Source organism: Chiloscyllium plagiosum, unplaced genomic scaffold (genome assembly GCF_037043375.1).
Source record: "Chiloscyllium plagiosum isolate Xiang-an unplaced genomic scaffold, Cpla_swu_hap1 HiC_scaffold_21, whole genome shotgun sequence".
In the NCBI taxonomy this organism is placed as follows: domain Eukaryota; kingdom Metazoa; phylum Chordata; class Chondrichthyes; order Orectolobiformes; family Hemiscylliidae; genus Chiloscyllium; species Chiloscyllium plagiosum.
In genome coordinates this window covers 53,329,300-53,357,021 of record NW_028270159.1, presented here as the reverse complement: position 1 = coordinate 53,357,021, position 27,722 = coordinate 53,329,300, and the positions used below count along the sequence as shown (strand labels likewise).

General features: G+C 46.0%; 1 protein-coding gene across 1 annotated transcript in view; it reads left to right on the top strand.

Annotated features, from left to right (window-relative positions):
- Window positions 1-17,814, top strand: part of uap1l1 (UDP-N-acetylglucosamine pyrophosphorylase 1 like 1) — a 29,557-nt gene extending 11,743 nt beyond the window's left edge. The window contains exons 4-8 of the mRNA XM_043719819.2: window positions 732-925; window positions 7,722-7,862; window positions 12,292-12,480; window positions 14,151-14,217; window positions 16,612-17,814. Coding sequence (XP_043575754.2) covers window positions 732-925; window positions 7,722-7,862; window positions 12,292-12,480; window positions 14,151-14,217; window positions 16,612-16,701 — 681 coding nt within the window. The 3' untranslated portion in view covers window positions 16,702-17,814. The remainder of the gene's footprint in view (window positions 1-731; window positions 926-7,721; window positions 7,863-12,291; window positions 12,481-14,150; window positions 14,218-16,611) is intronic.
- The last annotated feature ends 9,908 nt before the right edge of the window (window positions 17,815-27,722 follow it).

Sequence of the window (27,722 nt, the reverse complement as noted above, 5' to 3'; positions counted from 1 at the left end):
GAGCTGGGTGTTCGTACCAGGCACACAGCACCGGGAACTGGGTGTTCTCACCGGGAGCTGGGTGTTCTCTTCGGGAGCTGGGTGTTCTCACCCGGCATACAGCACCGGGAGCTGGGTGTTCACACTGGGAGCTGGGTGTTCTCACCGGGAGCTGGGTGTTCTCATTAGGAGCTGGGTGTTGGCGCCGGGAGAAGGATGTTAGTGTCCCTCGGAGCCTGGACTGCATCCCCCCCGCTAACCTGGCCTGCTCAAGTATTCTTAATTCCAAAAGACGACAAACAGAGACTGAGATGGAGTCAGCCCTGAATGCGATGGCCCCTACAGTGGAGTAGTGCACTCGCTTGAGCCCAGGTTCACAGAGGGGAATCCTCATCACTGTGTCCTTGCACCATGGGAGGAGGGTGGCCCTGGCTGGTGAAGCTCAGGTGTTGGCGTTGGGAATGTCGGAGTCTCACTGTCGAGGCCCCAGTAGAGACTTTACTCATCCCATTGGAAAGCTGGCTCTCTGGGCTGTCAGAGTGAATGCCAGCTGACTAGGTGGCACCTGCCTGAGAGCTTTCCATTCCTACGTGCACTCTGAGCCTGCCGTTATAATGTCTGAGCTGAGAATTGCCCTCTGGGATGGGAGTCACCAGACTTCTGACTTTGGGCACGGACCCAGGAGTGTTGGGGTGTTGCAGCCCCCCCCCGACTCCCCATAGCGCTCACCCTGTTGCTCCTTGCATTTGCAGGTTGTCGAGAAGGCTTACCCCACTGAGCCAGTCGGGGTGGTGTGTCTTGTGGACGGGATCTATCAGGTAGTGGAGTACAGTGAGGTGAGCCAGGAGACTGTGGAGCAGAGGAACCCTGATGGTGGACTCACCTTCAACGCTGGCAATATCTGCAACCACTTCTTCACTGTGGACTTCCTCAAATCAGTGACAGAGTAAGACTCCAGATTGACTTGTTATGCTCGTAGATGTATACACCCCTCTTTGCTGATTTAATGGTTCAGCCTCCTTGGTAACATCCTCCCCTACCTTGTATCATCAGACCTTGCCCCCCTCCTCAAGCTAACTGTTCTAAAACCCCATTTGTCTTCACAAATACCCATCTCCCCCCTACCTGGCCCTTCCCCTCAACATAGAAACATAAACAAATAGATGCAGGGAGCAGGCCATTCTGCTCTTGGAGCCTGCTAGCACATTCATGGCTGATCATCCTGCTCAATACTCTTCCTCCTTTGGTCTCAAACCCATTCCTCTCTTCAGCCCTATCTTCGAAACATGCAGTGTTTTAGCTGTAATTGTTTCCTGTGGCAAAGAATTTCACAGTCTCACCACTCTCTGGGTGAAGAAAGTTTTCCTCATCTCAGTCCTAAGTGGCATCCTCCACGTCCTTAAATGGTGACCGCTGGTTCTGGACTGCCTGGTCTTTGGGAACATCCTTCCTGTGTTAACCTAATAAAGTCCTAATAAAATTCTTTTGAGAGCCCCTTCAATCACCAGTGAATATAGTCCTAACCAATCCATCACTGTTTATATGGTGACAGTGTGGTGCTGGAGAAGCACAGTGGGTCAGGCAACATCCAAGGAGCAGGAGAGTCAACATTTCGGGCAAAAGCCCAAGCATCTGCAGTCCTCACTTTTGCCTAGCCATCACTCTTTATATGTCAGTCCCCTCCCAGAATCAGTCTGGTGAGCCTTTGCTGCATTCCCTCTATTGCCAGTACATCCTTCCTCAGACAAGGAGACCAAAATTGTACACAATTCCCCAAAGTATGGGCTCACCACGGCCCTGTATATATTGCAGAAAGATAACCCTGCTCAAATCCTTTCGCTATAAAGGCCAACGTAACTATATGAAGTCTTTGAATATGTTGTAATGTCCCAAATCTACGAAAATGTTTTCTGCTTCAGAATGTATCTCCTTTCCTGTTACTCTGTTTGACAACATCATTTCCTGCAAAGAGTTTTCCACCTTGCCACAGTATCAAACCAGCCCTCATTGAGATCACACGCCACATTCCAGGTGACCATGGAGACGCCCCACCATGTTCCTCGATTTGTCTGCAGCCTCCCATTCAGCTTACCATGCTGCCACCACCACATCTCCCTTATGCTATTCCGAGGGTCTGCCCTCCTTCTTTCCCATACTTGCTGAGCCAGTTGTCAGTGAAGAATGACCTGCCGCAGCCCCTCTTCCTATGGCCACACCACCAGAATTTATCCTTGATTCCTCCCTGGCACCACTGCCCCTCCCTTTGCCACCCTTTGCTAACGCTGTTGGAGAGGGTTTAAACTAATGTGGCAGGGGGCTGGGAACCAAATGAGGTGGCTAGTGGAGAGTAAGGAGGTAGTAACTAAAGCCTGTAGGGAACTAGATAAGGAAGTCGGCATGACTAAGGGGAAGAGTAGGCAGGGAGCAGATGGTGAACGGAAAGGGACAGGAGGTCTGAAGTGTGTTTGTTTTAATGTGGGAAGTGTAGTAGGTAAGGCAGCTTGGATTTGTATCTGTGAGTACAATGTTATTGCTATTACTGAGACTTGGTTGAGGGAAGGGCAAGATTGACAACTAAATATCCCAGGATCTTAGATGCTTCAGGCAGGATAGAAGGAGGTGAAAGGGGTGGAGGAGTTGCATTACTGATCAGAGAGGATATCACAGCTGTGCTGAAGGAGGGCACTATGGAGAACTCGAACAGTGAGGCAATATGGGCATAGCTCAGAAATAGGAAGGGTGCGGTGACAATGTTGGAGCTGTACTATAGGCCTCCCAACAGTGAGCGTGAGCTAGAGGTACAAATACATAAACAGATTACAGAAAGATGCAGGAGCAGCAGGTTGGCGGTGATAGGAGATTTTAATTTTCCCAACGTTGACTGGGATTCATTTAGTGTTAGAGGCCTAGATGGAGCAGAATTTGTAAGGAGCATCCAACTCGGGAAGGGGCCATACTGGGCCTAGTATTGGGAAATGAGCCCGGACAGGTGGTTGAACTTTCAGTAAGGGATTACTTTGGGAATAGTGATCACAATTCTGTAAATTTTAGAATACTCATGGACAAAGACGAGAGTGGTCCTCAAGGAAGAGGGATAAATTGGGGGAAGGCCAACACTAGCAAAATTCAGCAGGAGCTGGGGAATGTGGATTGGGAGCAGCTGTTTGAGGGTAAATCCACATTCAGTATGTGGGACGCTTTTAAAGGGAGGTTGATTAGAGAGCAGGAGAGACATGTCCCTGTGAAAATAGGGAATAGGAATGGCAAGATTAGGGAACCATGGATGACAGGTGAAATTGTGAGACTAACTAAGAGGAAAAAGGTCTAAGCGACTGAAAACAGACGAAGCTTTGGAAGAATATCGAGAAAGTAGGACCAATCTGAAACAAGGAATTAAGAGGGCTAAAACGGGTCTTGAAATATCTTTAGCAAACAGTGTTAAGGAAAATCCCAAAGCCTCTCATTCATATATAGGGAGCAAGAAGGTAACTAGAGAAAGGGTTGGCCCACTCAAGGACAAAGGAGGAAAGTTATGCGTGGAGTCAGAGAAAATGGGTGAAACTCTTAATGAGGACTTTGCATCGATATTCACCGAGGAGAGAGACATAAGACCATAAGAAATAGGAGTGGAAGTAAGGCCATTCGGCCCATCTAGTCCACTCCGCCGTTCGATCATGGATGATGGACATTTCAACGCCACTTACCCGTACTCTCCCCGTGTCCCTTAATTCCTTGTGAGATTAAGCATTTATCAATCTCTGCCTTGAAGACATTTAACATCTTGGCCTCCACTGCGCTCTTTGGCAATGAGTTCCACAGTCCCACCACTCTCTGGCTGAAGAAATGTCTCTTCATTTCCGTTCTGAATTGACCTCCTCTCATCCTAAGGCCGTGCCCACGAGTCCTAGTCTTCCTGCCTGACAGAAACAATTTCCCAGCATCCACTCTTTCTAAGCCATGCATTATCTTGTAAGTTTCTATTAGATCAACCTTCTAAACTCTAATGAATACAATCCCAGGATCCTCAGCTGTTCATCGAACATTAGGCCTACCATTCCAGGGATCATCCGTGTGAATCTCTACTGGACACGCTTCAGTGTCAGTATGTCCTTCTGAGGTGTGGGGCCCAAAACTGGACACCGTATTCTAAATGGGGCCTAACTAGAGCTTTATAAAGTCTCAATAGCACATTGCTGCTTTTATATTCCAACCCTCTTGAAATAAATGATAACGTTGCATTTGCTTTCTTAACCAAGGACTCAACCTGCAAATCAACCTTTAGAGAATCCTGCACCAGCACTCCCAGATCCCTTTGTACTATGGCTTTTTGAATTTTCTCACTATGCCTATGTTCTTTTTTCCAAAGTGCAAGACCTTGTATTTGCTCACATTGAATTCCATCAGCCATTTCTTGGACCATTCTCCTAAATTGTCTAAATCTTTCTTCCCACCTCAGAACTACCTGCCTGTCCGCCTAACTTTGTATCATCGGCGAACTTCGCCAGAATGCCCCCAGTCCCTTCATCCAGATCATTAATATATAATGTGAACAGCTGCGGCCCCAACACTGAACCCTGTGGGACACCGCTTGTCACCAGCTGCCATTTTGAAAAAGAACCTTTTCTCCCAACTCTCTGCCTTCTGTCAGACAGCCAATCCTTAATCCATGCCAACAGCTCACCTCGAACACCATGGGCCCTCACCTTACCCATCAGCCTCCGGGGGTGAGGCACCTTATCAAAGGCCTTTCGGAAGTCTAGGTAGATAACATCCACTGGGTTTCCCCGATCTAACCTACTTGTTACCTCTTCAAAGAATTCTAACAGATTTGTCAGGCACGACCTCCCCTTACTAAGTCCATGCTGACTTGTTCTAATTTGACCCTGCACTTCCGAGAATTTAGAAATCTCATCCTTAATGATGGATTCTAGAATTTTAGCTACAACTGAGGTTAGGCTAATCGGCCTGTAATTTATCATCTTTTGTCTTGTTCCTTTCTTGAATAAGGGGGTTACAGCAGTGATTTTCCAATTATCTGGGACTTTCCCTGACTCCAGTGATTTTTGAAAGATTACAACCAACGCCTCTGCTATTTCCTCAGCCACCTCCCTCAGAACTCTAGGATGTAGCCCATCGGGGCCAGGAGACTTATCAACTTTTAGACCTTTTAGCTTATCAGATATTGAGGTTAGGGATAGGAGTTTGATTACTCTAGGTCAAATCGGGATAAGGAGAGAGGAAGTGTTGGGTATTCTAAAAGGCATTAAGGTGGACAAGTCCCCAGGTCCAGATGGGATCTATCCCAGGTTACTGAGGGAAGCAAGAGAGGAAATAGCTGGGGCTTTAAAGGATATCTTTGCTGCATACTTGAACACAGAGAACTGAAAAATTGCTAATATTGTTCCCTTGTTTAAGAAGGGTAGCAGGGATAATCCAGATAATTATAGACTGGTGAGTCCGATGTCAGTGGTAGGGAAGCTGCTGGAGAAGATACTGAGGGATAGGATCTGTTTGCATTTGGAAGAAAATGGGTTAATCAGTGATAGGTAGTATAGTTTAGTGCAGGGAAGGTCATGTCTTACCAATTTAATAGAATTCTTTGAGGAAGTGACAAAGTTGATTGATGGGGGAAGGCCTATAGATGTCATGGACTTCAGTAAGGCATTTGATAAAGTTACCCATCGTAGGCTGATGGAGAAAGTGAAGTCGCATGGGGTCCAGGGTGTTCTAGCTAGACGGATAGAGAACTGGCTGGACAACAGGAGACAGAGAGTACTGGTGGAAGGGAGTTTCTCAAAATGGAGACCTGTGACCAGTGGTGTTCCACAGGGATCCGTGCTGGGACCACTGTTGTTTGTGATATACAGAAATGATCTGGAGGAAGGTATAGATGGTCTGGTTAGCAAGTTTGCAGATGGCACTAAGATTGGTGGAGTAGCAGATAGTGAAGGGGGCTGTCAGAGAATGTAGCAGAATATAGATAGATTGGAGAGTTGAGCGGAGAAATGGCAGATGGAGTTCAATCCGGGAAAATGTGAGGTGATGCATTTTGGAAGATCCAATTCAAGAGCGAACTATACAGTAAGTGGAAAAGTCCTGGGGAAAACTGATGTACAGAGAGATCTGGGTGTTCAGGTCCATTGTTCCCTAAAGGTCAATAGAGTGGTTAAGAAGGCATACAGTGTTCTTTCCTTCATCAAGCAGGGTATTGAGTACAAGAGTTGGCAGGTCATGTTACAGGTCATATTCCTGATGAAGGGCTTTGGCCCAAAACATCAATTTTCCTGCTCCTCGGATGCTGCCTAACCTGCCAGCACCACGCTTTCAACTCTGATCTCCAACATCTGCAATCCTCACTTTTGCCTAGGTCCTGTTTCAGTTGTATAGGACTTTGGTTCGGCCACATTTAGAATACTGTGTATAGTTCTGGTCACCACATTACCAAAAGGATGTGGATGCTTTGGAGAGGGTGCAGAGGAGGTTCACCAGGATGTTGCCTGGTATGGAGGGCGCTAGCTATGAGGACAGGTTGAGTAGATTAGGATTATTCTCATTGGAAAGACGGAGGTTGAGGGAGGAACCTGACTGAGGTCTACAAAATCATGAAAGATATAGTCAGGATGGACAGCAAGAAGCTTTTTCCCAGAGAGGGGGACTCAATTAATAGGGGTCATGAGTTCAAAGTGAGAGGGGAATAGTTTAAGGGAGGTACGTGTGGAAAGTTCTTTATGCAGAGGAATGTATTGTCAGTGGAGGTGGCAGAGATGGGCACAACAGCATCATTTAAGATGTATCCAGACAGATCCATGAATGGGCGGTGAGCAGAGGAATACAGATCCTTAGAAATTAGGCGACAGGTTTAGAGAGAAAGTCTGGATCGGCGCAGGCTTGGAGGGCCGAAGGGCCTTTGTTCATCCCACCCTTGGCTTTGTGTTACCTGACAGCTTCTGCGGTCTATCCACTGTTTCCTCCATATAAAGATTGGTAGTGACCTTTAACCACCGCTTTTAACCTGCATTCTATTCTTCATATCAGTTAGTTTCTGATTACCTGTTTTGCATTAGGGCAATAAGGGTAGATAAGATTGTTTAAAATGTTTGTGCGCTAGGTAACAGGTCCAATATCCTTTAGTGTAAGGTCCATTGCTGCTCCCAGTCTGCGACTCAATAAACCAAGGGCACAGCTCCATTTCTGTCTCGCTAAGTTTTACATCCACACTAACATAATACAGGGACCTGCTGTTAATGTTTGATCCTTTTTATTGCCTGTGGAACGTGGGAAAGGCTGTTTAATTTCCCATTCCCAATTGCCCTCGAGAACGTGGTCTCGAGCCCTTAGTTGCTGTCTGCCTGGTGTCAAATGCCCATCCCTCAGGAGCAGTTCCAGCCCTTGCCAATCCTGACCCGTTGCTAGTGGTACAGGGCATGTTAACTTCAGTGAATGGTGAGTGTTGAAAGGCTGTCTGCCACAGAGCAGCTGAAGGAGCGTGAGGAAATGTGAGAGAGACAGCCACAGTGGATGGGAGGGTCAGTCATCACAGAACATAGATCGAAGGTAAGTCGGGAAAAAAGCCAGAAGGAAGGTGAGAATCCTTTGCCCAGTGAGAGGTTGTGGTGTGGAATGCGGGAGCCTGAAAGGGTGGTGGAAGCACATTCAATCAGAACTTTCAAAAAGGAGCTTGCCCAGATATGATGGGCTGACTGGCCTCCGGTGCGGTGTGATACATCCTCTCTTCCTTGCAGGGAGTTTGAACCTCAGCTGAAGCGTCACATAGCTGTGAAGAAGATTCCCTACGTTGATGAGCAAGGAAACACTGTGAGACCGGACGTGCCCAATGGCATCAAGATGGAGAAGTTTGTTTTTGATGTTTTCCAGTTTTCCAAGTGAGTACGTTGAGCAAGAGGCTCCGTTCATTTCCCTTCCATCATGAGGCTTTCCTCCAATGATAGCTATCTGTTGATGGTCCTTTCTCCTCCTTCAACTGAACCGACTGCTGCGCCATCCCAGAGCCTTACACACAACACTCCTCAGCTCTCAAACAACCGCACAATACTGCAAGTTTCCCTTTCCTCCTTTGTCACCAGCTAGGCCAGCATCTGTAATTGCCTGAGAGAAGCTGGTAAAATCGTGAGAGCCATTGATAGGTGAATAGCAAAGACCTTTTCCGAGGGGAGGAGAGTACAAAATTTGGGGGCATATTTTTAAGGTGAGAGGAGAAAGATTTAAAAGAAACCCGATGGGGTAACATTTGCACCCAGGGTGGCTTGCATAGAGTTGTACAGCATGGAAACAGACCCTTCGGTCCAACTCATCCATGCTGACCAGATATCTTAAATTAATCTTCTCCCATTTGCCAAAATTTGGCCTGTATTCCTCTTAAACCCTTCCTATTCATATACCCATCCAGATGCCTTTTAAACGTTGCAATTGTACCAGCCTTCACCACTTCCTCTGGCAGCTCATTCCATACACACACCATCCTCTGTCTGAAAAATGTGCCTCTTGGGTCTCTTTTAAATCTTTCCCCTTTCACTGTAAATCTATACCCTCTAATTTTGGACTCCCCTACCTTGGGAAAAGGATCTTGGCTATTCGCCCTATCCAGTTGTGGAATGAACGGCCAGAGGAAGTGGTCCCGTTACAACATTTAAAGGACATTTGAACAGGTACATGAGAAGGAACAGTTTAGAGGGATACTGGTCAAATGCAGGCAAGTGGGAACCTTGGGCATCACAGACGAGTTGGACTGATTAAGGTCCGTTTCCGTGTTCTATGTCTGTATTAGCTGCTGCAGCCTTTGGAGTGTCGAGATATGATAATGTTAGTGAGAGATTTCCACAGTTTTGATCCAGCAACACTGAAGGAAGGGATAGAAATCTTCAGGAGTTTAGGTGGGTTGCGCTTCGGCGGGTCGGTGTGGACTTGTTGGGCCGAAGGGCCTGTTTCCACACTGTAATGTAATTAATCTAATCTAATCTGTGGAGAGAAACCATTTCACCATGTTTCAGCCCGATGATGTTTGGTCAGAGTTGGAAGTACTTGGCGATGTAACATACAGTCATAGACATGTACAACACGGATACAGACCCTTCGGCCCAACCCGTCCATGCCGACCAGATATCCCAACCCAATCTAGTCCCACCTGCCAGCACCCGGCCCATATCCCTCTAAACCCTTCCTATTCATATACCCATCCAGATGCCTTTTAAATGTTGCAATTGTACCAGCCTCCACCACATCCTCTGGCAGCTCATTCCATACACACACCACCCTCTGTGTGAAAAAGTTGTCCCTTTGATCTCTTTTATATCTTTCCCTCTCACCCTAAACCTGTGCCCTCTAGTTCAGGACTCCCCCACCCCAGGAAAGAGATTTTGTCTATTTATCCTATCCATGCCCCTCATGATTTTATAAACCACTGTAAAGTCACCCCTCAGCCTCTGACGCTCCAGGGAAAACAGCCCCAACCTGTTCAACCTCTTCCTATAGCTCAAATCTTCCAACCTTGGCAACATCCTTGTAAATCTTTTCTGAACCCTTTCAAGTTTCACAACATCTTTCCGATAGGAAGGAGACCAGAATTGCACGCAATATTCCAACGGTGGCCTAACCAATGTCCTGTACAGCCGCAACATGACCTCCCAACTCCTGTACTCAGTACTCTGACCAATAAAAGAAAGCATACCAAATGCCGCCTTCATTAGCCTATCTACCTGCGATTCCACTTTCAAGGAGCTATGAACCTGCACTCCAAGGTCTCTTTGTTCAGCAACACTCCCTAGGACCTCACCATTAAGTGTATAAGTCCTGCTAAGATTTGTTTTCTCAAAATGCAGAACCTCGCATTTATCTGAATTAAACTCCATCTGCCACTTCTCAGCCCATTGGCCCATCTGGTCCAGATCCTGTTGTAATCTGAGGTAACCTTCTTTGCTGTCCACTACACCTCCAATTTTGGTGTCATCTGCAAACCTACTAACTGTACCTCTTATGCTCCCATCCAAATCATTTATATAAATGATGAAAAGTAGTGGACCCAGCACCGATCCTTGTAGCACTCCACTGGTCACAAGCCTCCAGTCTGAAAAACAACCCTCCACCACCACCCTCTGTCTTCTACCTTTGAGCCAGTTCTGTATCTAAATGGCTAGTTCTCCCGGTGTTCCATGAGATCTAACCTTGCTAATCAGTCTCCCATGGGGAACCTTGTTGAACGCCTTACTGAAGTCCATATAGATCACATCTACTGCTCTGCCCTCATCAATCCTCTTTGTTACTTATTCAAAAAAGTCAATCAAGTTTGTGAAACATGATTTCCCACGCACAAAGCCATGTTGACTATCCCTAATCAGTCCTTGCCTTTCCAAATACATGTACATCCTGTTCCTCAGGATTCTCTCCAACAACTTGCCCACCACCGAGGTCAGGCTCACCGGTCTATAGTTCCCTGGCTTGTTTTTACCGCCCTTCTTAAACAGTGGCACCACGTTAGCCAACCTCCAGTCTTTTGGCACCTCACCTGTGACTATCGATGATACAAATATACCAGTAAGAGGCCCAGCAATCACTTCCCTAGCTTCTACAGAGTTCTAGGGTACACCTGATCAGGTCCTGGGAATTTATCCACCTTTATGCGTTTCAACACATCCAGCACTTCCTCCTCTGTAATATGTCTTTTAAGAGAGTGTAGAGGCTTGGTAAAGGTGGAGAAGGGACACGAGAACAAAAGCTGGAAGGCAGGAGAGACTAAATAAGTGATGGTGGAAAACAACAAAAGTGGTAATCGCGTAAGGAAAATATATAGGGACCCAGGGGAGTAGGAAATAGCAGCAACTGAACAGGAGACCGGGGAGAAACATACAACCACAGTAAAGAGGAGCATATGGCGCTCAGTGCCTTGGGAATGTTCAGCAACCCAGCTGCTTCTCCACTGACCCCAAGGACAGATAACACCCTTGCTCCAGTAATCCTGAGGGCCCGAATGGCCTCATCGCCTTCAGGATCCTGAGCTCAGATCAGTCCCTCGTCTACAGTCCCCCTGAGGCAGTTATCTCCCATCTTCCCTCAGCGACAGTCACATTGATGCTTCAAATCCTTGCAATGCCGGAAGATGGCACTCTGCCCATCGAGTCTGCGTCAACCCTCCAAAGAGCATCCCACCCAGACCCCTACTCTATCCCTGTATTTTAACATATACATCCCTGGGTAATTTAGCATGGCCAATCCACCTAACCTGCGTATCTTTGGACTGTGGGAGGCATCTGGAGCACCCGGAGGAAATCCTCGTAGACACAGGGACGTTGTGTAAACTCCATACAGACAGTAACCCGAGGCTGGAATTGAACCTGGGTCTCTGACTCTGTGAGGCAGCTGTGCTAACCACTGAGTCACTGTGTTGTCTGTACGAGCATAGCAGCGTAGTTTTTTAAATCCCTGCTACAAGGACTCACTGCTGCAGAGTCTCAGCTGGTACCGAATCCTGGTGGGCTCGATGATGGGTTTGAAATTGGCTGCAGTGAACTGAGCAGAGGTTGGAGAAGGATAGGCTCCTTGCTGAAGGTCACAAGGAGCACCCAGCATTGAATGAGTGCAGCTTACTCTCCCTCGGGCGTGTGCCTTGGAAATACAGGCTTGTGTGGGAGCAGCTGACTAGGAGCCACACTGAGATTCTGAAAGGTGCCATTGTATGCAGGAGTCAAAAGGAATGACCACTGTTCCATTGGTTAACCCTCGCTCTGCCCATTGTTCCATTGGTTAACCCTCGCTCTGCCCATTGTTCCATTGGTTAACCCTCGCTCTGCCCACTGTTCCATTGGTTAACCCTCGCTCTGCCCATTGTTCCATTGGTTAACCCTCGCTCTGCCCACTGTTCCATTGGTTAACCCTCGCTCTGCCCATTGTTCCATTGGTTAACCCTCGCTCTGCCCATTGTTCCATTGGTTAACCACACACTCTGCCCACTGTTCCCATTGGCTAAACCCATGTCCTCCCTCTGTTACCATAGGATAACTGCAAACCCTGTCATCTGTACCCATTGGTTAATCCATTGCCCTGCCGTCTGTACCAGTTGGTTAACCCCACGCCCTGTCGTCTGTTCGCACTGGCTAACCCAATGCCTTGCCCATTGTACATGTTAGTTAATGCCACACCCTTTCCTCTGTTCCCATTGGTCAACGCTATGCCTTTTCCTCTGTTTCCATTGGTTTAGCCCATGCCCTGCCTTCTATCCATCGATTGACCTCTCACCTACCCTCTGTTCCCATTGGTTAACATGAAGCCTTGTTCCCTAATACTGTTGGTGTTTCTGTGCAGGAATTTTGTTGCGTTTGAGGTTTTGAGGGAGGATGAGTTCTCCCCCCTGAAGAATGCCGACAGTGCTGGGAGTAAAGATACCCCATCAACAGCACGGCGAGCCCTGCTATGGCAGCACTATCGCTGGGCAGTGCAAGCCGGTGCCCACTTCCTGGATTCCAACAACATGTGGATCCCCCATCTCAGCCAGTAAGTCACCGGGTCATACAGAGCAGACCCTTCGGTCCATATGGTCCATGCTGACCAAGGTTCCCAAACTAACCAAGTCCTATTTGACCCATATCCCTCTAAATCTTTCCTATTCATGTCTTTTAAATGTTGTAACTACCTGCATCTACTACTTCCTCTCACTGAAACTGTCTGCTTGGTTAACGGATGGTGCTGTCAACACAGCAATGAAGGAGAGTGATGTACATTTTTATAGCAGCTCTTACAACCTCTGTTCTTTCCAAATTACTTACTCATCAGTGATGTGCCTTTGGAGTGTAGCTACTGCTGTAAAGTAGGAATGTGGTAGCTGAATGGAGCACAGCAAATCTCATAAACAACAATCTGACAAACAGGTTTGTGGCAATGATGATGGTTCAGCATTAATATTGGTCAGGACACCAAGAATAAGTCCTTGCTTTCTTTCAAAAGTAGGTTTTTTTTTAAGTTTTGTTCATTCGTGGGATGTTGGAATCACTGACTGGGTCAGCATTTGCCAATCCTTAATTGCCCGTCTACTGAATAGCTTGCTAGATCATGTCAGGGAACATTAAGAGTCAATCACACTGCTGTAGGGAGTCTCATGTAGGGCAGACAGGGTAAGGATGGCAGATTTCCCTGCCTAGAGGACATTTGTGACCCAAATGGGTTTTTGCCACAATTGGCAACGGTTACATGTTCAACATTTTACTTAGAGGCCTGGGTGACTCTGGCTGGGAGTGGTCAGCTGGGATTTTGTCCGTTGATATTCAGACACTCTGGTTGTGGGGGGACCTGATGGACCAAGACCAGAGGCAATAGGTTTTTCCTCTTTTATCTTTTCATGGGAGTGTGTATCACTGGCAAGAGCGATATTTGGTGTCCATCCCCAATTGCCCTCGTTCTGAGGGACTTGCTAGGCTGTCTCGGGGGGGCAGTTGAGAATCAGCCATGTTGCTGGGGGTCTGGAGTCACATGTAGGCCAAACAGGTAAGGCTGGCAGGTAAAATAAGAATATTTTTTACTGTCATGTGTAAGCATTATAAAATACAGTGCAGTCGCTGTACATAGGGGTCATTCACATTAACTTTGAATTTAAAAAAAACTTGGAGAGTCTAATTTTCCAAAACGTTTTTTATTAGAAGTTTTGTTCATTCGTGGGGTGTTGGCATCACTGACTGGGTCAGCATTTGCCTATTCCCTAATTGTCTTGTCTACTGAGTAACTTGCTAGATCACGCCAGGGAACATTAAGAGTCAATCACACTGCTGTCTGGAGTCACGTGTAGGACAGACAGGGTAAGGATGTCAGATTTCCCTGCCTCGAGGACATTAGCAAACCAAATGAGTTTTCACAACTAACAACGACGGTTTCATGGTTGCCATTACTGAGGTGAGCTTTAGTTTCCAGATTAGTTCATTAATTTAAATTCCCCAGCCACCATGGTGGGATTTGAACCCACTTCCACAGATCATTTCCCCTGGGCCTTTGGCCTGCGTGTCCCATTCTTGATAGAAAACACCTTGATTTGGAGAATTTACAAGGAGGGTGCAATCAGGAATGAAGTTTGTGTGCTTAATGAAGTGACTGTACCCAGAATGGAGAATTTAATAAAGCATGGAGAGTAGACAGGTGAACAACGGCGTTCCTAAAACTCTTGTGTATCCCTGCAGGCTCCAGGAGGCTGAGGAACTACCTGCAGTTTGTGAGATCTCTCCGCTGGTCTCTTCTGAAGGAGAGGTAGGTGGCTGGCTGTGAATTATGGTGATGTCGTCAGGGACACGTGAAGCTTACACATTCATGGAGTTGAAGCCAGTAGTCCCAAACGTCTAACACCCTGCATGGCCCACTCTGGGCTTGAGAGTCCCATCTTCTGCACATATGCACTGTTTGAGCCCCAGCTAAAAGCAAATAACCCTGACATGAGTACATAGTGAGTAATTAGAAACCTTGGAGATGATACAGAGATTATTGAAAAATAAAAAACAATGAAGAAAGAGCTCGGAAGGATATAGAGAGGGTGGCGAAACGGGTAGGTATATGACACATGACATTTAATGGCAAGCAGTGAGAAACGGCTCATCCAGCAGGAGGAAAGCTCAGAAACAATACAAAGTAAATGATAGAATTTGAAAGAGAGTGTAGACCTTCACAAAGTATAGAGCCATTAATACAGACAGAGTACAAAAGCAAGGATGTAGACTGAAGCTTAGATAAACACTGTTAGATGCCAGTCTTGATCAAGTAATGAAGAAATGTCTCATTGTGCTGAAGAGTTGAGAAGCTAACAAACAGGACCTAACATGAGGAAGGAAACTTTTCATGATCCTGATGATTTGTGATGATCCAAAACAAACTGCCTGAAAGGAAGGCAGCAGATTCAGTCAGAGTCTTCAAAAAGGGAAGGGGATAGTACTTGAAAGCTGGACAAGAGTACGACAATGGGAAGAATTGGGTAGCTTTTTTTTCCAGAAGCTGCGGGACCATAATTACAGAAAATTACAGACTGATCAGCCTGACCTCGGTCACGGGTAAGATCCTGGAATCCATTGTGAAGGATGAGATTTCTGAATATTTGAAACTTTATGGTGAAATAGGGCAAAGTCAGCATGGTTTCACCAAGGGAGATCATGCCTGATAAACCTGCTAGAATTCTTTGAGGAAGTAGCGAGCAGGTTATATCAAGGAGAGCCAATGGATGTTATCTACCTGGACTTCCAGAAGGCTTTTGACAAGGTGCTGCACAGGAGGCTACTGAGTAAGATATGGGCCCATGGTATTAAAGGCAAGGTGCTAGTAAGATAGAAACTTGGGTGTCTGGCAAAAAGCACAGATTGGAGATAAAAGGGTCTCTCTCAGGATGGCAGCTGGTGACAAGTGGTGTTCCACAAGGCTCAGTGTTGGGACCACAACCTTTCACTTTATATAATAATGATCAAGATAAGGGAACCGAGGGCATTCTGACTAAGTTTGCAGACAATGCAGAGATAGGCAGAGGGACAGGTAACATTGAGGAGGCGGGGAGGCTGCAGAAGGATTTGGATGGGTTAGGAGAATGGGCAAAGAAATGGCAGATGGAGTACAATGTGGGAAAGTGTGAGGTCATGCAGTACGGTAGAAGGAATAGAGGCATGGAGTATTTTCTAAATGGGGAGAAACTTCAGAAGTCTGAAGTGCAAAGATGCTTGGGAGTTCTAGTCCAGGATTCTCTGAAGGTAACCTTGCAGGTCAGTCAGTAGTTAGGAAGGCAAATGTAATGATATCATTTATTTTAAGAGGACTTGAATGTAAAAGCAGGGATGTACTTCTGAGGCTCTATAAAGGCTCTGGTCAGACCACATTTTAGAGTATAGTGCACAGTTTTGGGCCCCATACCAGAGGAAGGGTATACTCGCCCTAGAGCATGGTCAGAGAAGGTTCACGAGAATGGACCTAGGAATGAAAAGCTTAACATATGAGGAATGTTTGAGGACTCTGGGTCTATATCAGAGTTTTGAAGGATGTGGGGGGATCTATTAGAAACTTACAAAATACTGAATGGCGTGGACAGAGTGGATGTTGGGAAGATGTCTCCATTGGTGGAGAGACTGGGACCCGAGGGCACAGCCCTAGAGTAAAGGGAAGATCTTGTAGAACGGAGATAAGGAGAAACCTGTTCAGCCAGAGAGTGGGGAATCTCTGGAATTCACTGCCACAGAAGGCTGTGGAGGCCAGGCCATTGAATGTATTTAGGATGAAGAGAGATAGGTAGGTTCTTGATTGTCAAAGGGATCAAGGGTTATGGGGACAAAGCAGGAGAATGGTGTTGGGAAACGTATCTGCCAGGATTGAATGGCGGAGCAGACTCTGTGGGCTGAATGGCCTAATTTCTGCTCCTATGTCTTATGATGGGCTGAATGGCCTTCTGTGCTGTTATTACATGGCTCCATGGTACTGGTCGGTCCAGCTCTACGTAAGGCCTCATGCTTTGCCTTGTCTACAGCCTTTCTGTGAATGATGAAAGGGTAGGGTGCCATCAAGAATGGCTTCAGGCTGAGGTACAGCAAGACACTAAGGACTGGATTTGATCCGGTGGAAGTTGATGTGCCCTTGATGACTCATACACAAGCTGATCTCAGTTTGTTTTGGTTGCAGGGTTTGGAGGAGTATCTGAAGGATCGGGAGTTCCATTCCCCACTGCTTTTAACTGAGGACGCACTGGTTGCGCTGGGGCAGCATCAGTGATGGCCTTGTGTGAGCAGGCGGAGCTCATTGCCAAGAGAAGGATTTTCTACCAAGAACTGGATCAAGTGCCTTTACTTTTATACTGTTGATTTATAAAACTGATTCCTGATTTTTTTTTATTTTTACTCGACAGTTTGAAATAGTGGCTGGGGTTTTATCCATTACAGGAGGCTGGGTGTTCCCTGGGTCTAGGCAACATCTTGAGTTTTGCCCTGGAGAGGGCCAACGCAACGCAGCCACTGTCTCACTCCGACTGCATCAAACATGGACTTACTGGGCCATAGCTGGTCAATGGGATACCTCTCTCTGATAAGCCCCACTGCAGTCAAGGGCCAATGGGACATGTCACTGTGATAAACTACCATCCAATGGCAATGGGACACCTCACTCTGCTAAGTCCCATCCAGGTCAAAGAGGAGCTATAGTGGTTCACATCTCAAACATAAGCAGCAGTAACGTGAGTTGGGAATGTGATCCTCTAAGCCTGCCACTCCAATCCTAATGATTCTGGCTGGTTTTCCAACAAATCCCCCCATCGGGATCGATCACTGCCTTTGATGTAGTTAATCTCTGAAGGAATGATGTAAAGATTCAGTGGAGAAATTCACATGTTCAACGCTGAGCCTCCACTCCCCACAACATGTCCTGTGACGATCTTTGTTGTATAAGCCATCCCCAGCGGAGGGGCCAGTCACAACATCAAACCCTTTTAGAAAGAGGTTTATGTCAACCTCCCTATTCCCTGGGTCATCTCTAGCTGATGAACTCCATTTCTGTAAATCTGGTTATTTACAAACTGAGTGAAGAGGAGGCATCATTGCAACAGAGAAGAGACCATGTTTCACCAGAGACACTACTGGACACACAGATACCGAGTGTGCCTTAGAAATCACTGCTGCTGTTAGACATTATTTCAAATCTCACTCCAGGGGACCAGCTCTGATTCTGCCTGCAGTCTTTCCAATCTCTCAAATGGTCACCATTCTGAGATTCTGGAGATGGATGATGTGAGAGTGGGACATACCAGCTTTTTAATGTTTGTCTGCTACGTCCAATATGTACTACTTCGAATCAGATAACCGCGATTATTTAAATAAAAAGTCTTATTCCTGGCCTAGCTTGTGATCTCAGACCTCACCTTCACACCGTTGCCCATTTTGAAACCAGTGCCTCTTTCCTCTTTGAGCTCTTCGCCCAGCCTAGGATCTGTTTATGTCCCTGCTTTGGCATTTCAAATCCCCCAGTAGGAGGGGAGAACAGGAGCACAGAGACAGGGCAAGGGCACACCTTCGCCACCATTTACAGTCAATCGTGGGCCCTCATGTCTGCCATCCATCTGTAAGGCCAGGCCTGCATCATGAGCATCCTGCAGACATGAATGCACAGAACCCAGATTGAAATTCGCTGATAGACTCCCATGCTGTCCCTGTCCTGGAAGAGTTTGACGGGGGCAGCACTGAGGAAGCCACACTCTTTGTTTAACCCTGTGCTGTACCTGACCTGAGTGTGTTTGATGAGGATAGTGTAGAGCGAGCTTTACTTTCACTTTAAGAGTGGAGGGAGCCTTCAATGAAGAGCTGGAGAGTGCAGAAGGGCATGTTAGGAGCAGCACCAGGCATACCTGAAGATGAGGTGACGAAGCCACCAAACAGGAGTACTTGCCTGCCTGCAATGAGCTGCAAGTAATAGAGTTAAGCGTTCCCACAATCAATGGATCAGATTGGAACTCTGCAGTTCTGCCACATCCATTTGTGAATGGTGGTGGACAATTAAACAACTCACTGGAGGAGGAGGGCCATAAACATCCCCATCCTCAACGATAGACGAGCCCAGCACTTCAGTGTAAAAGACAAGACTGAAGCTTTCGCAGCAATCTTCAGTCAGAAGTGCCGAGCAGGTGATCCACCTCAGCCTCCTCCAGTGGTCCCCAACATTACAGATGCCAGTCTTCAGCCACTTTGATTCACTGTACATGATATCAGGAAATGATTGGAGACACTGGATACTGCAAAGGCTACTGGCCCTTCGAGCATTCCAGCAGTACTGAAGACTTGTGCTCCAGAACTTGCCGGCCCCCTGGCCAAACTGTTCCAGTCCAGCTAAATTATTGGCATCTACCCAGCAAGGCGGAAACTCGCCCAGGTAAGTCCTGTACCCAGCAAGACAAATCCAAATCAGTCTACCCTCAATCATCAGTAAAATGATGGAAGGTGTTGTCGACAATGTAAACCTCTCAACCAGAGCATCTCACTGTGACCCTGTACTCTCTGAATAAAGGAGCGAAGCAACGTTTGGATGTAATTTGATGAAGTAAACCTCTATGAACTTTCTAAGGAACAGCACGGGTACACACCACCCGTTTCTCAGGGAGGACAAAAACAGAAACTGCTGGAGAAACTCAGCAGGTCTGGCAGCATCTATGGAGAACAGTTCTGAAGAAATGTTCTTCAACCTAAAACATTAACTCTACTTTCTCTCCGCAGATGCTGCCAGACCGGAGTTTCTCCAGCACTTTGTTTTTGTTTCAGATTTCCAGCATCGACATTTCCAGCTGCAGCAGTGATATCTTTGTGAACTGAGACTTCAGCCCAGTGTCTGACTTGGACCTTTCACATACAGGCCAATGCCTTACAATTATGTCAGCAGATTGGGCCGTCAGCTGCAGCCAGCTGTACTGCCGTGTGCCTCCTCTCATGTAACCTTCAGCAGGGGCCAGCTCCTGGTGCAGCTGGGTGTGATCACTGGATCTCAACGTGGAGATGCCGGTGTTGGACTGGGACGGACAAAGTTAAAAATCACACAACACCAGGTTATAGCCCGATGAGTTTATCTCGAAGTACAAGCTTTCAGAGTGCTGCTCCTTTGTAAGGTAGCTCAGCGCACCTGCTGTTGTGTGATTCTTAATAATGGATCTGAACAGGAGTGGTGTGGTCAACGATCTCAGCAAGGTAGACACGATCTCAGCAGTAGGAAGATACCAACCAGACATACCCGCTGGGCCATTTGCAGTTCCATGGCTAGGTGTTGTGGTCACAATGTCTGGTAGTGAACACCACCTCAAAGAAATATTCTAACAAGGCTATGCTATTGTGTTTCTGCTGTGTGTGTTCCTGTGGGTTTGTGTGTGTCCTTGGCTTTGCATATGTTTCTGTGGGTGTGTATATGCGTGGGTTTGTGTATGTTTCTCTGAGGGTTTGTTTGTGTTTCTGCTGTCTGTGTCCTCACTTCATTTAAAACTTTCCCTCTCGAGGCCCATAGTGACATCTTCCTACAGAATTATATTTTCTTTGTGGCTCCATCTTACTACCAGCTGAGTTTGAGCTCACAAAGATATTAAAATACAAATGCTTTGCATTACAACACAATGGAAATATATAATATAATAAAAAAAGGTCTTGTAACACTGCCATCAAATAATATTTATTCAGCTATGACCTGCCTACTGACACTCAGCTTGGTTTTGGCCAGACCCAGATCTCATTACAGCCTTGATCTAAAGGAGCTCTAAACAAGTGGGAAAGTGAGGGTTACTGTTCTTGACACCAAGGTAGCATTTAACTATGTAACATTCAGGAACCTGAGTTCCTGCCCACATCCCATGAGTCAATAAAATAAAAACTCCACTGGTTGGAGTCTTTCCTGGCACATAGGAAGATGGTTCTGGCTGTTGGAGGTCAGTCATCTCAGCTCTAGGATATCTCTGCAGCACTTCCTCAGGGTAATGTCCCAGGCACAACCATCTTCAGCTGCTTCATCAATGACCTTCCCTCCAGCGTAAGGTCAGAAGGGATGTTCGCTGATGAGTAAACACTGTTCAGCACCATTTGCAATTCCTCAGGGATTGAAGCAGTCCATGTTCAAATACCAGATTTGGAAAGTATTCAGACTTGGGCTGACAAGAGGCAAGTAACATTTTCAGAAGGTATTTAACAAGGTATCTCACAAGAGGTGAAGTCATAAAGTAAGAACCTGTGGTGTCCTAGGTAGTATATTGGTGTGAATAGAGAACTGGCTAATAGGCAGGAAACACTAAAGAACAAAGAAAATTTACAGCCCAGGAACAGGCCCTTCGGCCCTCCAAGCCTGAGCCGATCCAAATCCACTGTCTAAACCGGTCGCCCAATTCCTAAGCATCTGTATCCCTCTGCTCCCCACCTACTCCTGCATCTGTCCAGACGCATCTTAAATGAATCTACCGTGCCTGCCTCTACCACCTCTGCTGGCAACGCATTCCAGGCACTCACCACCCTCTGTGTAAAGTACTTGCCACGTGTATAACCCCCTTAAACTTTTCACCTCCCACCTTGAAAGCATGACCTCTCGTTATTGAATCCTTCACCCTGGGAAAAAGCTTATCTCTATCCACCCTGTCTATACCCTTCATGATGTTGTAAACCTCAATCAGGTCCCCCGCTCAATCTCCTTTTTTCTAATGAAAACAATCCTAACCTACTCGACCTCTCTTCATAGCTAGCACCTTCCATACCAGGCAACATCCTCGTAAACCTTATCTGCACCCTCTCCAAACCATCCACATCCTTTTGGTAATGTGGTGACCAGAACTGTACACAGTATTCTAAGTGCAGCCCAACCAATGTCTTGTACAATTTTAACATGACCTGCTAGCTCTTATACGCAATACCCCGTCCGATGAAGGCAAGCATATCATATGCCTTCTTGACCACTCTAACCACCTGTGCAGCAACCTTCAGGGTACAATGGACCTGATCTCCCAGATTTCTCTGCTCATCAACTTTTCCCAAATCTCTTCCGTTTACTGTATAATTCGCTTTAGAATTAGACTTCCCAAAATGCATCCCATCACAATTGCTTGGATAGAACTCCATCTGCCACTTCTCCGCCCAACTCTCCACTCTGTCTATATTCTCATGTATTCCTTGACAGTCCCCTATGCTTTCTGCTACTCCACCAACCTTCGTGTCATCTGCAAACTTGCTGATCATACCAAAAGTGCCCTCTTCCGGATCATTTATGTATATCACAAACAACAGTGGCCCCAACACTGACCCCTGTGGAACACCACTGGTCACCTCTCTCCATTTCGAGAAACTTCCTTCAACTATTACTCTCTGTCTCCTGTTGCTCAACCAGTTCTTTATCCACCCTAGCTAGAACACCCTGCACACCATGTGACTTCACTTTCTCTATTAGTTTACCGAGGGGAATCTCAGCAAACGGCTTACTAAAATCCATGTATATGACGTCTACAGCCCTTCCTTCATCTATCAACTTGGTCACTTCCTCAAATAACTGTATTAAGTTGGTAAGGCATGATCTACCCGCACAAAACCATGTTGCCTACCACTGATAAGCCCATTCTCTTCCAAAAATTGATTTTATCCCTCAGTACCTTCTCCAGCAACTTTCCCACCACTGACATTAGGCTCACTGGTCTGTAGTTAACCAGAATACCCCTACCACCCTTCTGGTACAGGGGGACAACATGAGCAGTCCTCCGGCACCTCACCTGTGTTTAAGGATACTACAAAGATATCTGTCAGGGCCCCAGCTATTTCCTCTCCCACCTCCCTCAGCAACCTGTGATAGATCCCATCTGGCCCTGGGGATTTGTCCACCTTAATAATCTCTAGCCTACCCAACACATCTTCCCTCCTTATGTCAATGTGATCCAGAGTTATCAAACGTCTATCTCTAATCTCAACATTCATCATGTCCCTCTCCTCAGTGAAGACTGATGCAAAGTAATCATTCAGAATCTCACCCATTCTCTCAGGTTCGACACACAGCCTTCCTTCGTTATCCTTTAGTGGACCGATCCTTTCTCTAGTTACCCGCTTGCTTATATAAGAGTAAGAGACTTTGGGATTCTCCTTAATTCTGCTTGTTAAAGCTATTTCATGACCCCCTTTAGCCCGCTTGATTCCTCGTTCAGATATTCCTCCAGGGCCCGTTCTGTTCTTAGCTGCCTGGACCTTATGCACACTTCGCTTTTCCTCTTGGCTAGTCGTACAATTTCTCCTGTCATCCACGGTTCACGTATCTTGCCTTTCCTATCCTTTGATTTCAATGGGACATGCCTATCCTGCACAATCTTTAAAAGTCTCCCACATATCAAATGTGACCAATTTTGATATAATTGGCCTTGGCCCAGTTTCGTACTCTTCCCTTAGGACTACTCTCGTCTTTGTCTACGAGTATTCTAAAACTAACAGAATTGTGGTCACTGTTCCCAAAGAAATCCCCCACCGCAACTTCTACCGCCTGGCCTGGCTCATTCCCCAACACCAGGTCCAATATGACCCCTTCCCTCGTCGGACTATTGATATACTGCTCTAGAAAACTCTCTTGGATGCTTCTTAGAAATTCTGCCCCATCCAGACCTCTGACACTAAGTGTATCCCAGTCAATGTTGGGAAAATTAAAATCTCCCATCACCATCACTCTATTGCCTCTACATCTTACCATAATCTGTTTACCTATTTGTTCTTCTACCTCACGCTCACTGTTGGGAGGCCTGTAATACAGCCCCAACAATGTAACTGCACCCTTCTTATTTCTCAACTCCACCCATAATGCCTCACTGCTCAAGCCTTCCATAGTGTCCTCCTTTAGCACAGCTGTGATATCATCCCTGACCAACAATGTAACTCCTCCCCGCCTTATATTTCCCTCATGTCCTGTCTGAAGCGTCTATATTCTGGAACATTTAGTTGCCAGTCATGCCCTTCCTTCAACCAAGTCTCTGTGATTGCAATAATGTCATACTCCCAGGCACCAATGCAAGCCCTAAGTTTATCTGCCTTACCCACTATACTTCCATTAAAGTCTATGCACCTCAGGCCACCAGTTCTTATGCGATAAGTGGGCATAAGGGGTTATTTTTCAGGATGGTGACCTGGGAACCAGTCGGGTTCCACAGTGATCAATGCTGGGACCACAACTGTTTATAATGTATACTAATGACTTGGAAGAAGGAAGCCAAATTTGTAGATAACACAAAAATAGGTGGGAAGACAAGTTGTGACAGGGATACAAACAGGTTAGAGAGAGATATTGATAGGTTAAGTAAGTAGATACTATGTTGGCAAATAGAATATAATGTGGAAAAACGTCAAGTTGTTCACTTATGCAGGGAGAACAAAAGAAGTGGCAGATGAAATACAGCGTGGGAAAGGGGCGACACAGTGGCTCAGTGGTTAGCACTGCTGCCTCACAGCACCAGGAACCCCAGTTCAATTCTAGTCTCGGGCGACTGACTGTGTGGAGTTTGCACATTCTCCCCGCGTTTGCGTGGGTTTCCTCCGGGTGCTCCGGTTTCCTCCCAGAATCAAAAGGTGTGCGGGTGAGTTGGTCATGCTAAATTGCCCATAGTGTTCAGCAATGTGTAGATTAGGTGCATTGGTCAGGGGTAAATATAGAGTAATAGGGTAGGGGAATGGGTCAGGATAGGTTAATCTTCAGAGGGTTGGTGTGGACTTGTTGGGCCCTAATGGCTTGTTTCCATGTTGTAGGGATTCTATGATAAAGTGTGAGGTCATGCACTTAGATAGGAAGAATAGAGGCATGGACTATTTTCTAAATGGGGAGAAAATTCAGAAATCTGAAGTGCAAAGGGACTTGGGAGTCCTTGTCCAGGATTCTCTGAAGGTTAACTTGCAGGTTGAGTCAGTAGTTAGGAAGGAAAATACAATGTTGTCATGCATCTCGAGAGGACTAGAATATAAAAGCAGGGATGAACCACTCAGAGTTTATAAGGCTCTAGTCAGACCACATTTAGAGTATTGTGAGCAATTTTAGGCTCCATACCTCAGGAAAGATGTATTGGCCCTGGAACGGGTCCAGGAGGTTCACAAGAATGATTCTAGGAATGAAAGGCTTAACATAAAAGGAACATTTGAGGACTCTGGGACTATACCCAATGGAGCTTAGAAGGATATGGGGGAATCTGATTGAAACTTACAGAATACTGAATAGCCTGGACAGAGTGGACGTGGAAGATGTCTCCATTGGCAGGAGAGAGGAGGACCTCAGGACACAGCCTTAGAGTAAAGGGAAGACCCTTTAGAACAGAGATAAGGACAAAATTCTTTAGTCATAGAGAGGTGAATCTGGGGAATTCATTGCCTCAGAAGGCTATAGATACCAGGTCACTGAATATATTTAAAACAGAGATAGATAAGTTCTTCATTGTTAAGGACATCTAAGGGGAGAAAGTGGGAAAATGGGTTGAAAAACCTATCAGCCATGGTTGAATGGCGGAGCAGACTCGATGGGTCGAATGGCCTAATGTCTGCTCCTATATCTTATGGTCTTATTTAAATGGAGAAGAACAGAAAGCTGCAACACAAAGGGATTTGGTGGTACTTGTGCGGGAAACTCAGAAATCTAGTACACAGATACACAGCAGGTAGTCGGGAAGGTTCACGGAATGTTGGCCCTTATTTCAACAGGGTTGGAGTACAAGAGTAGGGAAGTCCTACAGCAACTGTACAAGGTGCTGGTATGACCCATATCTGGAGGACTGGGAACAGTTTGGGTCCCTTTATTCAAGGAATGCTATCATTTCATTGGAGGCAGTTCAGAGAAAGTTCAAGAGGATGATCCCTGGTGTGGAAGGATTGTCTTATAGGCTTGTCTTCATTGCTGACACCTTTGGATATGGGGGTTGGGATGTCATGTTGAAACTTTACAGGATATTGGTGAGACCTCTTCTGGAGTACTCTGTTCAGTTCTGGACCAGAACTCACATATGACCTCATCCGTGGCCTTCCACAGGAAGCATATTATTGAGCTGGAGAGGGTTCGGGAAAGATTTACAAGGATCTCGCTGAGAATGGAAAGTTTGAGTTATAAGAAGAGGCTGGGATTTTTTTTACTAGAGCATAGGAGGTTGATTTATGAAGTCATGAGAGGTATAGATAAGGTGAATGGCAGATGTCTTACCTTGGGGGATTTCAAGACCAGGGGCAATTCTTTTAAGGTGAGAGGAGAAAGATTGAAAAAAGACATGAGGGGCAACTTTTTTTTACACGGGGTGGTTCGTGTATGGAATGAACTTCCAGAGGAAGTGGTGACTGCAGGTACAGTTACAATATTTAAAAGGTGTTTGGATAAGTACATGCATAGAAATGATGGAGGGATATAAAGTACAAAGACCAATACAACACAGGAACAGGCTTTTCGTTCCCTCCAACTGGCATCAACACATTTTGCCTTTCCGTTGTAAAACTGTCTTCACTTACAGGATCCGTATCCATCTATTCCCTTCCTATTCATGTATTCATCCAGATGCTTCTTGAATGCTGCTATTGTGTCTGCTTCCACCACCATCTCTGGCAGCACGTTCCAGGCACTCATTACCCTTTGTGTGAAAACATTGACTCACACCTTGAACATGTGTCCCCTAGTAATTGACCCCTCCACTCTGGGAAAAAGCCTCATACTTCCCACTCTATCCATGTCATTCACAATTTTATAAACTTGTATTATAAACTCCTGCTTTCCAGTGAAACAAACCCGTCTAACCAGCCTTCCTTCTTAGCAAAAATTACCCCATACTGGGAAACATCCTGGTAAACCTTTTCTGTACCCTTTCCAAAGCAACCACATCCTTTTGGTAGTGTGATGAGCAGAACTGTAAGCAATATTTCAAGTGTAGCCTAACTAAAGCTGCAGCATAACCTGTCTGTCCTCATACTCAATGCCCCTTCCAATGACAACAAGCATGCCATATGCCTTTTTTACTACCTTATCTACCTGCGCTGCCATCTTCAGTGATCTAGGATCTGCACACCCAGATCCCTCTGCATATCATTACTCCTAAGGATTCTGCCATTCAGTGTATAATTTCCACCTGTACTTGACTTTCCAAAATGCATCACCTCACATTTGTCCAGATTAACCTCCATCTGCCATTTTTCTGCCCATGCTTCCAACCGATCTATATCTTGCTATATCCTCTGACAACCTTCGTCACTATCTGCAACTCCACCAATCTTTGTATCGTCTGCAAACTTGCTAATTAGATTAGCTATGTTTTCCTTTAAATCATTATGTAGATAACAAATAGCAGAGATTCCAGCATTGATTCTTGTGTAACACCAGTAGTCACAGCACTCCATTCTGAAAAGCATCCTTCCACTGCTATCCTCTGTCTCCTATGACTAAGTTAAGAATCACACAACACCAGGTACTATAACCTGGTGTTGTGTGATTCTTAACTTTGTCCACCCTGTCCAACACCGGCCCCTCCACATCCTATGACTAAGCCAGTTCTTTATCCACCTTGCCAGCTCACCCCTGACACCCTGTGACTTCACCTTTTGTGCCAATCTGCCATGAGGAACATTGTCAAAGTCTTTATTGAAGTCCATGTAGACAACATCAACTGCTTTTCCCTCATCAATCAACTTCGTCATCTCCTCAAAAAACTCAAGTTAGTGAGGCATGACCTCCTCCGCACAAAGCCATGCTGTCTATCGCTAATAAATGTTTCTAAACGTGTATAGGTCTTATCCCAGAGAATCTTTTCCAATAATTTCCTTACCACCAAAGTGAGATCCACAGACCTGTAAATTTCCAGGATTATTCCTGCTACACCTCTTAAACAATGGGACAACATTGGCTATTCTCCAGTCCTCTGGGACCTCACCTGTGGCCAAAGAGGATACAAAGATGTCTGTCAATGCGCCAGTAATTTGTTGTCTTGCCTCAATATTCTGGGATAGATTCCCTCAAGATTCGGGGATTTATCTACCTTAATAAGTTTTAAGATGTACAACACTCTTCCTTTTTATTAGCAACCTGGCTTAAAAACTCAAAACTTCCTTCCCTGAGATCATCCTTTACCAATTCCTTTGCTTTGGTGAATACCGAGACAAAGTATTCATTTAGGACCTCACCTACATCTTCTGACTGCACACATGGATTCTCTCATTTGTCCTTGAATGGGCCAACCCTTTCCCTGGCTACCCTCTTGCTTTTTATAGATGTATATAAATTCTTGGGATTCTCCTTAATCCTGTTTGCTAATGACTTTT